The sequence below is a fragment of the Merops nubicus genome, unplaced genomic scaffold, assembly GCF_000691845.1.
Source record: "Merops nubicus isolate BGI_N331 unplaced genomic scaffold, ASM69184v1 scaffold459, whole genome shotgun sequence".
NCBI lineage: Eukaryota > Metazoa > Chordata > Aves > Coraciiformes > Meropidae > Merops > Merops nubicus.
Window position 1 is genome coordinate 1 of NW_008629953.1, and position 16418 is coordinate 16418.

The 16418-nt window shown below is 43.5% G+C and overlaps 1 protein-coding gene across 1 annotated transcript; it reads right to left on the minus strand.

The window, feature by feature from the left end:
* Positions 1–1509: 1509 nt before the first annotated feature.
* Positions 1510–15599, minus strand: LACTBL1 (lactamase, beta-like 1). Its single transcript, XM_008947085.1, has 6 exons — positions 15494–15599; positions 13444–13553; positions 9768–9925; positions 7876–8123; positions 4335–4440; positions 1510–2488 (listed from the first exon to the last, which is right to left on the minus strand). The coding sequence occupies exons 1-6, from the start codon at positions 15597–15599 to the stop codon at positions 1510–1512; spliced, it is 1707 nt and encodes a 568-aa protein (XP_008945333.1).
* Positions 15600–16418: the final 819 nt, after the last annotated feature.

Sequence of the window (16418 nt, forward strand, 5' to 3'; positions counted from 1 at the left end):
AAGTCCATGGCAGTGATTTTGCTGACCCCTTTTCATGGTTACAGGGGCTGGGACCAGTTTATCCTTATGTGGGTAGAACCAAAACTGTGTATTCTATACTCTCTCTGTCAGTGCTCATGGGCTGTTAAGAAAATCATGGGTAGCAGCTGCCCAGGACAGACCTCACACCCCAGGCTATAACAGATAAGGAAAGAGGTTCAAGGTCAGGGGAGATGTTAACACCTTCCCACCCAGCAGGAGGAGTCCTCCCTGTCCATGGGCCCATCCTTGCCTCGCCCCAGGACTCATACAGAGCTCCCCCCAGGAGTTATTTCTGTTTAATGGACCATCAAGGACCCACTGCATGAGTCACAGACTGACATCAACCCATTGTGAGATGCTCTGCCCAGGGGGAGGAGCCAAGTGCTCCCACCTGGATATAAACTGGGGTTCAGTACAGCACAGGGGGCCTTACCCACTGGATTTCCAGAGGACAAGAGCTACCAGATCTTTTCTACGGGACCACTGCTTCATCTGGACTGCTACCACCACCCTAACTACAGAGTATCAGGCTGTATTCTGACTCTGTTTGTGGTTTCCCTTTGTATTATTGCTTTTATTTTATTTTTTTTTCCTTATTAAATTGTATTTCTGACTTGGAGTCTCTCACTGGTTTGTTTTCAAACCATTACACCCCTTCTCTCTACTTCACCAAAAAGCATAAGCACAGTGGGTATGTATTCATACAGACACCTTGCCCAAAACAGACAAAATATTCACATGCTTTTCTGTACTTAACACCACACTCACAAACTTGCTTATATGCTGAGATAGTCACAAACCTGAGGCCAGCTGGAATACACCAGCATATGTTCATATTGCCCTCCTTGCAGGAGTAAGGAGTAAGGTTCCTCTTCTAGACTTAAGTGCTAACATATCCTTTGTGTGACCACCACCTTTACAGAAATCCATGGAGCCAAGACATAACCACACTTCTGTCTGCTCTTTTCACAGTTTCCTTGTTGTGACCCAGGAATAAATAGACCCTCACTTTCAAGGTATCACAAGTAGGGTGTGGTGTCAGGCTAGTGCCATTTTCTAGCACATAATTCTTTTGGCAAAACCAGGTGATGAATCTTTTTTATGGTAGATGGGCTCCTAAAGAGCCCTGGAAAGACCCTTGGACTGAAGAAGAGAGAGTTTCTGAGAGACACAGGAAATTCTCAGATGATGTAAGTGTGGAGACTTAAGCACTCTGCTTCTTTTTATAGCATCCAAACAGCATCCACCCAGCACATTCCCACCTCTGATTTCTGCAGGCATCTCCAGCTGCTAGCTGGCCTGTTCCGCATTGCCAGGGATCACAAACCATTAATAGAAATGAGATGTGACAAAATTATTGGGCAAAATGGTAATTTGCCACAATCTTTCCCTTTTAAATGGCATTAATAAAACTACACAGACAGAAGTCTGGTAAGACACAGATTTCAAGCCACCTCCCAGAAGTGGTCAGAGAAGCAGAGGAGACATTTAGCTATAGAATACAGGTTTACGAAGTACACGCACCACATTGTAAGTGTTCAGTCCTGGTGCATCAAATCCAGGAGACAAACCCTTGCGATCAAATGGATAAAAATTAAAGAGTTGCCCATTTTGGGTCTCCAGTGAGATGGAGGCAGAGCCCAGGTGCAGAACACATGGGAACTCCTTGTCAAAAACAACTTGGAAAACACGATCTTCCAGGTGGTGGAGCTTGATTGTCCGGTACTTTTCAGGAATCAGCTCTTCCACGTGAGGCCCAAACTGCTGCATGACCAGCACCCCACCAGGTCCAACTTTAATCTCATAGAAAGTCAGGTTCGAATAGGTATAGTAGCCAACATAAGGACCTGGGCTTGGAGGAGGAATCAGATTTTTCTCTGCCTCTCTGAATGCTGTCTCCATGGCAGGAATAAGATACTCGTATGTCTGAGTCACAATATCTCCATTCTGAGGCCTGGGCCCTGCCATCAGCACAATGAAGCTCAGGCGGAGCTTGGGAATAAGAGAGAAGGTAGCTGAATAACCATCGAGGTCCCCATCCTTCCTAATGACATCGTATCCCAACTGCTCGTTAATCTCCCAGGGGGTGCCGGTCTTGTTAGCGAAGTATTCGGTGGAGCACTTAAACAGAGGGGTCAGCATGGTCTTCACTGTGTCAGGCTCTAGCAGACGACGGTGGTAGGTGCCTAAGAAGACCATTGCCAGCTTGGCAAGGTCAGCAGCTGTGGAGTACATCTGGCCAGAAGGCCTGTACCAGCCCAGGTCATAGAGAGGGGCTGGCTGCCAGCTGCTGTAGAAGCCCACAGCCATCTGGGAGCGGATTGGTGGGGTGATGTCGAAGCCAGTGTCCTCCATGCCTAAGCGGTCCAGGATGTGCTCCGCGATCCAGCGCTGGTATTGCCCCTCACCTTCACGGTCGGCTAGCACATGTGCCATCAGTGAGAAGGCCAAATTGCTGTAGTGGCATCTGGAAAGGAAAAGAAATACATCTGGATCAGCCTTACTCAATGGTAGAGTGTGGATATGCCTATGCAAAAATCTGCCTATGCCAGATCTCTCTTCTCCAGAGAAAAATTCTCGTTTTATCAGATGACCTGCTAAAAAGAGAAGAGAGATAAAGGAGGGACAGAGAAAAAAAAGATTGCTGTTCCCTTGATTTGTTGTTCAGTCAAGAAAAAGAAATTTCTTATAGGAATATCAGCAGAGCTATTTAAGCAGTATATGCAGAAATAGCTGCAGATGGAAAACTAAAAAACTATCAGGCCAACTTTATGTAAAAACCTTTATATTTGCATATCCTGACTGTCTGTTTATAATAGTTCACTGAAGAATATATAAATTTTTTTTAAGAGCAGAGTTATGAATTACAGGTGCTTGTCTTAAAGATCTCAATATTCCCAGGTTAGACTCTTTGGCGATTTAAGATGGTATAATAATTTAAGCACCTAAGGTACTTTAAGATGGTAAAAGCACTTAAAAAGCACTTAAAAGTCTACAAAGCAGCATCCAGAAATAATTCAATCATTAAAGACATGTGAATGCTTCAGTATTTAACAGCCATAAAGTGATTTGTCTTTGTACTTGAATGAAGTTTAATGACATGAAGGCATGAATGGGCAACTTCTCTTCAAACACATTTTCAAAATCAATGCTAGTTTCAGCTTTGGTTTTATTTTTTTTTATTATTTTTTTTTTAATTGTGTGAAGCCACACCTCTCACTGAGGCCTATTTAGATTTGGTACTACTTCAACAAGCCCATCTAGCTGAATAAAAGCATGATGAGCATATACATTTCTACCCAAAGAATAAACAAATTCTGGATCTAAAATTTTGTATCTGAAGTGAAGCTGAATTTCAACATACTGAGAGAAATACATTAAAATTTCTTTATCAGTGAATCAAAATTTCCTTTAGGAAGAATGATCTGTTAGCTGTGAAGTATATCTAGGAACAGGGAGACAGCGTTAAAACTATGAACACGCCAGGTACTAAGGGACTGAGAGACTATGAGTGGGTGTTCTTATGTATTTTAATGGTGAGCATAACATAAACACAAAAGCAGATGATGGTATTAAAGTCTTAAAATCTTTCCAAGAGCATCTGTTGTAACTTCCTACATGACATGGGACAGTACAACAAGGTTGCCGTGATCAAACCATTGAGTTTTCTAAGCTTGCAGACTTCAAACCATGGTGAATTCTCAGCAATCCTAAGCAAATGATTTCAAAATGAAACTCTATTCCCTAAAAATTTTGCTGACTTAGAATTTTTTTCCTGGTTAGTCTGAATGCTTTCCCTCACCTCCTGTCCACTGGATCCTGTTCATGTTTTTGAGGGTTTGCAACTCAGACTTTTAACAGGCTATGTAAACTGTAACAAACGTTAATAGAACTTGCATTTTATTTGAAGACATGCAAATAACTACAGACTTATCATGGTGATTCTATAATGAGCTGAACTGATTAAATTAACATTCCTTTCCACATTTGAAAATCTGCATTCCACGATTTAAGGCTCATTGGACTGAGCTTCATATAAACTGCTCATAGCAGTTTAATTTGCCATATCTAGGTTTCTCACTCAGGCTCTATATGCATTAAAAAAAACCCCTCACACCTCCAGCAGTGACACTTTCCAGCCCAAGCCAAATGTATCTGTAGAGGGCTGAAGCTCCTTTTAGGAATGTCTGTCTTTTATCCATAGGCCATGGAGACTGCAGGTGGGGCTAGTATCAGTGGAGAACACAAAACCAGTGAATACAGGAGTGAATCGTAAGTGATATGATAATATCTCATAAGTAAACATATCTGACCTGGTTCCTGGATCAGCAACCAAGACATCATCTTTCAGGAGAGCTAGAGCATCTTGTGTACTGCCCTTCCACAGCAGGCTGGTCGATCGCAGCCTTCTGGGAAGCCCTGTGTCATGGAAAAGAGAAGTTAAAAATTTGAGACAAATCATGGTCAAAAGAAGATTTAAGTCCGGTGAAGAGTGAGCAAGAGGCAATATTCAATGTCAAGATGGAAACAGCAATGATGCACGTGTGTGCTTTATACCAAGAGCTATTGTGCTGCAAGGACCCGTTCATACAGCACTGCAGGACACAGTATTCAAAACACGGACTACTGAATCTGAGTGATGTAAGTCCTACCCCAGCACCAACTCTGCCTTGCTACATTTCAGCAAAAATACCTTGATGAATGACTAAATACTCTGTATCCTCCAGTGTGTTTTGGAAGAGAAGGGTATACTGGGTGTTGAGGAAACCCCTGTCCATATTTCCATGTGGCTGTGTGCTCTTTACTGCAAAGGTGTCTAACAGCCCCTTTAAATGGTTTTGGTTTGGTTTGTTTTTTTTTCTTTACACCTCACTACAGAGGGCTTGAACTTCTCTGAACCATTCCAGGCTTGGCCTAGAGAATTTCTTAGGTTTTTGGGTTTTGGTGGTTCTTCTTTTCAGATTTAGCAACATTTATTCAGTATTTCTGAATGCAGAAAAATTGAAACTCTTTTCCCTTTTAATTTCACAGCACTGAACATGGATTCTCTAAAATCTTTTGGCCAGAAACATCTTTGCAGAGGTTTTATGGCTCACTAGGTCCAGAACTTGGATTACATCCGGAATGAAATCCTCCTTGCAGTTTAGAGCTGACTTTGATTTAGAGGTTAGGAGGAAATCAGGATGGGCACATGACAGAAAAATGACTTGCAATCAATTGCTCAGTGAGCATGTGCTCAATGTTGGTGAAGCTGAATGAGCCCCTATTCTTTTGTAGCAGCAACACCTGCTTTTCTCAGTTGGCCTGACCTTGGAGTTTGGGCTGGAATTGTGCCACTGAACACACTTTTTCTGCTTCTGCTTTGTGGTAATTTGTGCAGCTGAAAGACTAGGTAGGAGATGCACTGAGTATCTTCCAGTAGACAATGAGCTCCTTCATTTCCTACTTGCCACAAGGGCAGCAAACAAAATGTGGCACCACTGAGAGAGTTCAACCAGCCCCGTGACAGCAGTGCTATGTCTCTCTTGAGGTTCATTAGAAATGATAAAACAGAGACTGTGTGAGCATAACAGAAAATCCACAGTCATTGATTTACACCTCATGGGCTGCTAATTGATGTGACAAGCATGCTGTTAGTAATTTATAACAGCCTCTCATAATGTCTGTCATATATAGTTGAAAATCACCGTCTTAACAAGCTGGAGCTTCCTTGTAGCAATGCACCCATCAAGTGTTGAGGAGAAAAATCTCTGGAGTTACTTTAGTAATATGCAATCTAGAAAAGCCCAGATAATGAGGATATATTATAGCTCAGTTTCCACTTGAAGAACTAAGATGAGAAACCACTTTACCATATGTCATGTAGTGTCTTTGATCTTGATGCTGAGCAGAACCTACCTACTCCTTTTCAGGTTTTGAGAGGCAGGAAATGTAATGTGATGTAAACATGCGTTTGATTTTCAGTTGGGATTTTGAAACTGTACTTCTCTTTCTATTGCATTGTCAGGGTGCAAGCAGTGTGTGCCCTGCTGTTGTGGTCTGAGAAATTTGGGCCATATTCAAAATAAAAGGGCACAGGAACATAAAAGAGCTAAGCAAAGGAACAAATCCAGCCCAGTGATTGAAGCAATGGAATGGCTGCATGTTACAAGGATTATGCTATGACCAGGTACACATTTGATATATGTGTCCTACACTTATTTCTGGGGCAAACTTCACACCTCCCAAGGTGAAAGGCAACTTCAACAGGGCTGGCACCTGCAGCCCTAGTACATGCTGTTCCTGCAAGGAGCAGCCAGACCAGCTTCTGGTGCTCCTGGGAGTCAGAGGGGACCAGGCAATGCTGATGCCCCTGAGGACATTATCAGGTTGGCTAAAGCAAGACCTTATCTGCAGGGAGAATAGTTGAACAGTGTTGTGCACACACTTTTCTTTCTGCCTCCTACTGCCACTGGCCATTTTTATTTGGTTGCTTTTTTCTAGATTTCAGTTACATCATTCCTTTTGGGGGAACCCTTATTTTGATATTGACTTGCTTTAGGTGATGCTGTACCTTGTTCTGAGGTGCTGCAAATCAGCCTATGTGTTATTTTGATCTTAGGTCTTAATTTCAGGGCATTTATTCCAGTGTGGAATAACGCATGTGCATTATTTAATTAGGTGTAGAGTTTAATCAAAATGTCATATGAGATATCAGCACAGTCTCTTTGTCCATTCAATTCTGGAATCTCTGAGTCAAGCATTAGCAGCTTTATTTCTGAGAAAGGTCAAAGTTATCCTGAGCCCTATGAGCTCCTTCAGCCTAAATGAAGGTGTTACCCAATGATGAAGGTAGGAGCAGATTAATGGTCTTCTGTCAGCAAATACAAAGCTATTAATAGTTCAGGAATCCTAGATCAGGAACCACACTGATAGCTCAGCGATCAAGGTCTATCTGTTCCAAGCAAAGAGGTTTGGTGTTACTTTGACCCTCAAATCTACATCTCAGAAAAATGAGAGTGGTCTGGGCTGCAGTACAAAAAAATGTTATGCAATTGGAGCCTGGTATCAGATCATACTACTGTGTTGAAAGAATTATATATACCTATATATATATTCACCTTGCATGGGAAAAAGCATTCCCCAGCCCACAGTGCCTCTTGGCTCTTTTCCTATCAGGTGGACTGGACAAGAGTTTCCTTTTAGCCCTTCATAAAGCTCCTGAGAGCTTGCTTCCAAGGGTCATAGAATCATAGAATGCATTGGGTTGGAAGGGACCTCTAAAGGTCACCTAGTCCAACCCCCCTGCAATAAGCAGGGACATCTCCAACTAGGAAAAGTTGTTCAGAGCATCATCCAGCCTGGCCTTGAATGTCCCCAGGGATGGGGCCTCCACCACCTCTCTGGCAACTTATTCCAGTGATCTACCACTCTCATACTGAAGAACTTTTTCCTAATGTCTAACCTAAATCTGTCCTTTTCTAGCTTAAAGCCATTACCCCTCGTCCTGCCACTACAAAACCTATAGAACAGTCCCTCCCCTGCTTTCCTGTAGCCCCTCTCAGGTACTGGAAGGTCCCTATATGGTCCCCCCGGAGCCTCCTCTTCTCCAGGCTGAACAGCCCCAACCTGTCCTCACAGAAGAGGTGTCACTGTCTATGTTATTAATGACGATATTAAACAACACTGGTCCCAGTACAGACCAGTACTGGTCCCAGGGTCCTGCCTGACCTCTGGGAAGTGCAAAGGTGCAGGGTCCATACTGGGAAACAGCCTCAACAGCAAACTTTTTTATCCTTGCTCCGTTCTCTTTGTGGTCTTTTTCAAGTGGCATAGTGGTGGGCAGAGGGCAAAGAGGCAGCAGTGATGTCTCACCTGAGAGCTGGCTGGCCATTCTGCGCAACGTAACAGGTGAGGATTTCAGTGACATTGAGCCTTTTTCCAAAAAACCCAGGCTGTCTGCTGTGTATCTCTGTTCTGATGCCTTGAGCCTTCCAAAAGGGTTCTTAATAACAAAGTTCTTAGCATAACGTTCCAATGGATCATCAAGAGATGTGACTTTTCCTTCCTCCCACATCTTGTACAACATAATGGTGGGAAAGATCTTGGAGACACTGGCAATTCTGTTATGGAACAAACATTTATAGAAATAAAGAATTAAAACCCCCATGAATCAAGAGGAAAGATTGTTGGCACATGTGTTCGTCCAACTGACCCACTCCTTGTAGCTTTATGTGCAACACCTCTGCTAATTCAGAAGGGAATGGTTAAAATGCAGGTAAGAAGTTTGAATTAATATCCTTAACACCGGCCTTTATGGACTGCAGCATAACCTTCAATAGTATCTCCCTAGTAGTATTACAACAACTTCTGTTCATTTCATATTCCTAAAATGATATATTGTCTAAATTATTGCTTAGTTAATACCATAAAACGTTGCAAGAAGTTTATTGGAATTTTAAGATTAAAATTCCGTGAAATTTTACATTTCATATTCAGAGCTGATATTTGGCTAACTTCATAACAGAGTCAAATTTACAAAAGGCCTTCTGGAATAGGACTCTGGTTCTGTTTTGTTGGGTTTTGGAAAGGGGTCCATGATTAAGAGGGATGGCTGGGAACATTCATTTTGTGCTACTAGAGGCAAAATTCTCAGACTGGCCCAAGAAAGCCTAGAGCAAAGGCATGTGCCAAGAATGTTTTCATTAATCAAGAATGCAAGAAGTTCAAAGATGGTCAGATACCATTTTAGTTCCAACCATAAATGGTGTTGACTGGAAATACACATATATTGAATACAATGAAATACACTGAATACATATATATATACACACACACACACACTGTACATTGGGGAATTCTCTGTGATGCAATTGGTTACTGCTTTCGGCTGTTAGCTGAAAGGTTGGTGGTTTGATCCCACCCAAAAGCAGGTTCCATATTCCATACCAATGGCAGAGATTGCAACCAGGTGACCTTTAAGGTTCCTTCCAACCCAAAGCTTTCTATGATTCTGGAAGAAACAGCATGAATAATTTTTTATTCTGAGGACAACATTTGATAGTCAGAGTGCAGCCCATAAGTTTCATGTATAGCACAGTTTTAAATCACTGAAAATAGATCTTTAAAGGAAGTAAACACTTTCTTTGTTTTTGTTTTTGGGTTTTAGTACACATCAAGAGCCAGATTCTATCATCATCTAAAAAATAATGGCAAATATGGCTTTGGTTTCACTGGGAGAATAAATAAGTGTACAGGTCTACCTTGTGTATTTGAGTAGATATTCTTCTCAAAGATTTTTTTTTTTGTGAGACTAAATGTTGCTGTGGGGTTCTTTTCCTTTTTTTTTTTTAAATCCTATGGCACTCCCTCCTAGCTGTTCACAAGATCTGTGCTTGCTCTCAGTCTTCATTTTTCTGCCTAGACCCACTCAAAGCATGGAGACATTCCTGTGTAAGGGCCAGTATGTTTTCAGGTTCCTCAGAATGGTCACTGCTATTTCAATTTAAAATAGTGTCAAATCAAATTAAAAATAAATAAAAAATCCAAAGCAAACAACTCAGTGTGGCACAAGCATATGATAACATAGGGAGTAGCTGAAGTATCATCTCACAAAGCTTGGCAAAGTGTAACCTGAAGGGTTCTGCAGTGGACCTGAGCCAGTAGAAGATGCAGTTTGTGGCAGTGGCTCTATTCCTGCATATCAGATCTCCACACGTGTATCTGCTCTTTTGCCAGCCCTCGTGCCTGCGACACATCTGTCTCACCTGTAGATAGAGTACTCGTTGGGCACCACTGAGGATGGGTCTGAGCCATTCTTCTTCCCAAAGTTGCCCGTCCAGAGCACCGTGTCGTTGTAGATGACGATGGCAGACATGGCAGGGATACCAGAGCTATGAACCTTCTGGCGCAGCATCACATCTACCTGGAGAATGAGGAGAAATTATGAATTTCCAAAACTGGTCTTATAATGCATCTAGTCTGTAACAGGCAGTAGAGGACACAGCCCATAAGCCTTCCTTACTTTCAGGCACTCAGTGATTTTTTTCAAATGTGTTTTGCCAAAAGAAAATATTTTAACTGTACTGTTCCTTTGAACTGCTTATGCTGAATTATCTAATATTTTTCTTTCAGTTTGCATTTCCACTATGTAGAAGAATATCATGTTCATCTTTGTAATACCTAAGAGTGATTAAAAACATAGGTTAAAACCTAATAATTGTAATGTCTTCCTTTTTAAATTGTAGTGTTTATAGCTGTTCTTTGAACTGGTATTTTAAGTTCAAAGATGTGTGAGAAAAAGGTCTGGACATTTCAAATGTCACATGATACTTTCCATGCCATGAAACATGCTAGAGATGGGCTCCTGTTTCAAGGGCAAGCTGAGTAACAGCACAGAGCAGCTGGAGGGCTATGATTGCTCCTTTCTCCCCATTGTGCCAGGGTTGTGTAGACCTCATCAGATAACAGTGCTCCACTTACCCCCTGAATGCAGAATGTGTTGGTCTTGCTCTTTAATGACTTTTTCAAAGCTATATCATCATCATTAATAAGTTACATTTTTCACAGGAAGGTTAAGACATGGCAAATGGCCCTCCAAGCCCATCATTTCAGACAAGAAAAACAAAACCAAGTCATGTCCTCAGGACTCTTCACTGAGTAGACTGGTGAGGTCCATTTGACAGCCAGCAGTGGAAACATTTAACCTGTGTCAAGTCCTTCTAGAGTGGTTATTTGCCCTTCCCATATGCCAGTGGCTAAGTATGGTTAGATACATCAGCACCTTCAAAGAAAGAGAATGGTCTCATGTCAGCAAGCATGGTCCTCCTTAGAGTTTTCTTAAATAGAGTCTGGCATGTAGACCTGCTTGGACCTGCAGAAAATTGACAGAAATGCACAATGCTTTTCTAGACTCAAGTGTCACTGAATCCAATACTCAGTGATTGCATCTGGCCACTAGAAAGACTCTTCAGAAGAGTATGCAGGCCTTTCTGAGAAGCAAAAGGATTTACCCTTAGAGGAGAAATGTTTCCTTAAGCCTCATGCATGAGTGAATGTCTCTCATCCGTTTCAAGGTGCCGTGGGCCTTCCCTGTATGCAATATAATCACATCTGGTACCATCCAGAGTTCCAGGGTCTCTGCACTGGCACAGGATGGTTGTTTGTCTCAGGTAGTGCAAGATCTTCAGTGTCAGCTTGAGTGTCCACAAACTTAGGCAGAACCTAAGGGCACTTGGAAACACATTTTTCAGGTACTGGTGCTTAAGCTCCCTTCAAGTTCCTGTGCATCTAGTGTTCAGATTCTCTGTGCCTTATTCCATATGCAAAGTAGGAATAGTTTCATCATCCTAGTTCAAAGAAGTACTTGGATACTTCATTTCTGAGAAGCACAAAGAAGGGAGGCAAGATGACTCCCTTCTGGATGCTAAACGTTGTGCACATCCCCTCACCTCTCTGACTGATCTTGATTGAATAACAAAATACCTCTCTATAGCAACCTCTGAGACAGCAACAGATTTCATAAAAGCAAGTGTAAAGGGATAGCAAATGAAATTCAGTGTAGATAAGGCATTGTGCATGCAGGAAAGCAACTGTAACTTCAGCACATACACACACAGATGGGCAGTGAGCTGGAAATTGGCACACAGGAACAAGACCTTAGGATACTGCTGTGCAAATATTTGCTTAGAGCCCTATGTCACAGGAAGTTCCACTTCAGCATGAGGAGAAACTTCTTTACTGTGAGGCTGACAGAGCACTGGAACAAGCTGCCCAGAGAAGTTCTGGAGTCTCCTTCTCTGAAGACTTTCAAAACCTGCCTGGCTGCATTGCTGTGTGGCCTGCCCTAGGCAATCCTGCTTTAGCAGTGGGGCTGGAATAGACGATCCATAGAGGTCCCTTCCGACCCCTAACATTCTATGATTCTATGTCAGAAAAAAAGGTAAACCAAATATGAGGCAAATAAGGTTAGAGAAGTAGCATAAAGTAAACCAGAAAACACTATTCTATCCCTGTATAAATTCCTGATGTACTTGCACCTTGAATACAAGAGTATATTAGAGCTGGAAAAGATTCAAAGAAGGGTAAAGAGCATGATCGGAGCTTTGGGGCAGCTTCTAGTATGACTCATGAGAAAGAGACAACTGAGAGGTGTCTTACATGGTAGGAGTCTACAGAATCAGGAGTTTCTTGTCAGAGAGTGAATATCCTTGTGGTCCATACAGTTAAGACAATGGTGCAGTATCTCCTCATTGCAAGTAGAACCTACCAGAACTTTGGACAGTGCTAAAATTTCAGAGACAACGTATCATACTGAGAAAAAACAGGCCTGGCGCACTGCATCCAGTTCTGGAGCCCCCAGGACAAGAGGGACATGAACCTGCTGGAGCGTGTCCAGAGAAGGGCCACCAGAATGATCCGAGGGCTGGAGCAGCTCTGCTGTGAGGACAGACTGAGAGAGTTGGGGCTGTTCAGTCTGGAGAGGAGAAGGCTCCGAGGTGACCTTATTGTGGCCTTCCAGTATCTTAGGGGGGCCTACAAGAAAGCTGGGGAGGGACTTTTTAGGCTATCGAGTAACAACAGGACTGGGGGGAATGGGGCAAAGCTGGCAGTGGGCAGATTCAGGCTGGATGTGAGGAAGAAGTTCTTCCCCAGGAGAGTGGTGAGACCCTGGCATGGGTTGCCCAGGGAGGGGGTTGAGGCCCCATCCCTGGGGGTCTTTAAGGCCAGGCTGGAGGAGGCTCTGGGCAGCCTGATCTAGTGGGAGGTGTCCCTGCTCATGGCAGAGGGGTTGGAACTGGGGGATCCTTGGGGTCCCTTCCAACCCTGACAGATTCTGATTCTGTTTTAGCAGAGGACTTTAGAGCCCTAATGGCTCAATGGTTGGACTTGATGATCTTGGAGGTCCCTTCCAACCTAAAGGATTCTATGATTCTATGATCTCTTTCATTCAGACGCAGATCCCCTTCCTCTTCCTTTTCCTCTTCCCCTCCATTCCCTTCCTTGAAGTTACCTACAAGTATCTTTTAAGTTTTTTAATGGCAGCATAGGGAAACCCAGCAAAGTAATAAAATATGGAATAGGTGGTCACTGATGAATAGAAACTAGCTATAGCAGTCACCTACATTCCAGGACATGAGGGCTGCCTAATAGTAGACAAGATGCCAAGAGCCATCATTTTGTGCTGATGTACACTCACCAGGCCTTCTGATGGACAATGATCTCTTCACCCCAGCTTACTCTTGGGAGGAGACAAGTGCTTATTGAGCTGTTCTGTATGCTCAGTAACAGAGTTTGATACACCTGTTTCTAGAGTCTCCATCTCCTCGATTTCCTACCTCCTTCCTCAGAGATGCTCAGGGGCAAAATACATATTCCCCCTTTTACACTTTGAGGAGAGCAGTCGGGAGCTCTGCCTCCTTCTCTTCCCTCCTCCTCACAGACCTTCTCCAAGGCGTCCTTCAGGATGGGGATGGGATGATCCAGCGGCACTGGCTCGGGGTAGCGGGGGCACATCTGCACAGCTTCTGATCGTGCTTCCAGCACAGATGGGGCTAGAAAACATTCCAGAGAGAGCACACGTGACTTCAGAAAGGCCCCTAACAAGCTTAACCTCATCCAATGCTCAACACTGGCTTTCTTGCTCATGTTGGCCAAAACTGAAGGACACTTCTGCATAGGGAAGAGACAGTCTTGAATTGTTTCTGTCTCACACAAAACAGGACTTCAAGAGGACACCATTTTCTTATTCCAACATGGGATGGACACAGGATGGACAGGAATTGCAATAAGCTTAACTGACTCTAGAACCTGGAAGTCTAAGGGACTGGGACTACAGACGACTCTGCAGGGTACCTGACAGTGGGTTTAGACCCCATCAAAGTGCCCTGCCCATGTTTAGGGGAAACTGAGTTCAGGTTCAGGAGGAAAGAGTTGTCCCATGCACGCTGTAACCACAGAAAATGGATGTAGAAATGTACTGTGAGTGCCACCTGAAGTCTGATGCTGTAACAGCCATTGACAGGCTGCATTCATAGTATACTAGCTCTTTTCTGAATTATGTGTACATTGCCTATGCCAGAGATATATCTTAATTTTTTGTGGCAAGCTAAGATTTTAACCCACTTTCATGTAAAAATGCAACACTTTTTACTTAAAACTCTCATCCAGTTACAGTGTATATATTTCATCCTGCCCCTTGCAGTGCCTTGAGCCTATCTGTTGAGTTTTCTATAGCAAACATAAGGAAATTCTAGTGTGAACTGGCAGCTTTGAGCTCATTCAAAGGTCTAATAGGGGAAGAGGGAAGGAAGCAAACCCCTAAGCTGAAGCACATGGTGAGGTATGAAACAAAACCTGTTCTAAACTGGAGTGACTTTCACAATAGAATGCTGAAGGCTGGATAAATGGGCCAAGGCCAATGGTCTGAGGTTCTACCAGACCAGATGCAGGGTCCTTGTGCTTGGGCCATAACAACCCCCTGCAAAGCTACAGGCTGGGGGAAAGGTGGCTGGGAAGTGCACAGCAGAAAAAGGACCTGGGGGTACTGATTGACAACCAGCTAAATATGGGCCAGCAGCGTGTCCAGGTGACCAATAAGGCCAACAGCATCTTGGCTTGTATCAGCAACAGTGTGGCCAGCAGGACTAGGGCATTGATGGTCGCCCTGGACTCCACCCTGGTGAGGCTGTACCTGGATTGCTGTGTTCAGTTTTGGACACCTCAATGCAAGAAAGACACCGAGGTGCTGGAGTCTGTCCAGAGAAGGGCAACTAAGCTGGTTAGGGACCTAGAAAACAAGTCTTGTGAGGAGCAGCCAAGGGACCTGGGGTTGTTTAGCCTAGAGAAAAGGTGGCTCATGGGAGATGACCTCATTCTCCACAACTTCCTGAAAGGAGGCTGGAGTGAGGTGGGAGTCAGTTTTTTCTCCCAATTAACAAGTGATAGGACAAGAGAAAGTGGCCTCAAATTGCACCAGGGGACATTTAGGTTAGATATATTAGGAAAATAATTATTCACAGAAAGGGTTGTCAAGCCCTGTGACAGGCTGTCCAGGGAAGTGGCTGAATCACCATCCCTGGATGCATTTAAAAGTCATGTAGATGTGGTGCTGAGGGATATGGTTTAGCAGTGGACTTGGCAGAGTTTGGGTAATGGTTGGACTTCGTGACCTTAAAGGTCTTTTCCAATGTAAATGATTCTATGATTCCATGAAAAAGATTTTGTAAAATAAAATATCTCCTTGGTATATCAATAAACCCAGGTTAGTGGCAGAAGTATTGAAGTTTCTCTGGACACCAGCAGAGTTACATGGTACTACATCAGCCCAATGTTCCTCTCCTCTGTATCCTTGCAACCCCTAGAAGGAGGCAAATTTGTGTGCTTTTTGGGGAAGTTTTTTTCTGGGAAAAAATATCCACATTGGGACAAGGAAGTTCATTTGTCTCACAAATTTCTCTGCCAAACCATGGCCAAGCTTCAGATGGCTACTCACTGGGCTCCAGCTTGGGAAGGCTGTACTGCCACAGGAAACAGCCTGTCATTGCAACAGCCAACAGGAAGAGGAAGATGACCAACACATGTATCCACTTCACCTCCATAGCAGAGAGCTTGAGGAGGCTCCGGCTGCTGGATGCCTGCTGTAAGCAGAAAAGATATTAACTCAGAGAGAGAAGAACTACCTCTCCTGTACAGCAGCTAGGTGAAAGAGGCACACCACACCAGAGAACAAAGCTGCTGCAGAGACACGACTGATTCCAGTACTGCTGTGGCACCCGGGTTGGGTGTAACAGCCTACACTGCAGGAACTGGGAACAGAGATGATTTCTTGTCTTCCAGTGAGGCCTGAAAGATGCTACTCTCCTTATCTTGTTGGCCTTGTTGGGTCTTGTAGAAGAACACCATGCACTTCATTCTCCTTTTGCCCTCCTTCGGGTGAACCTCATCAGCCCAGCTGGCAGGAGTCTCTTTCAGCTCTCATTTCCCCCCTTCTCCCATCATGACTAACTCCTGGATATCTTTCCAATTTCTTTTTCCAGAGTTCAGCATCTGCTCATTGCAGCCTTAAGCCAGATCATCTGAGCAAAACCATCTTTTATAGATGAATGATGGAATTTTTCACCATGTACTGCCTGCCCTTTCCCTGTGCCTGTAATTCCCCCTGTATCAGGTACCATCTCTAAGCTTGACACTTACAGATGCCACATGTTGGAAAACTGGCTAATATTTTGGGTTTGTGCAGCTCTCACAACACTGGAGACTATCCAGGTTGGTGATAGTATCATATAAATGTTGAAGAAAAACAAGGAACAGATGAGAAATGTTTAGGTGCCTAAGTATGAGCTGTGCTCTTTCACTGACTATAGGAGGTCAATAGGCTGCTTACAAAAGTTTGGCAATTAAAGTTATAAAACATATGG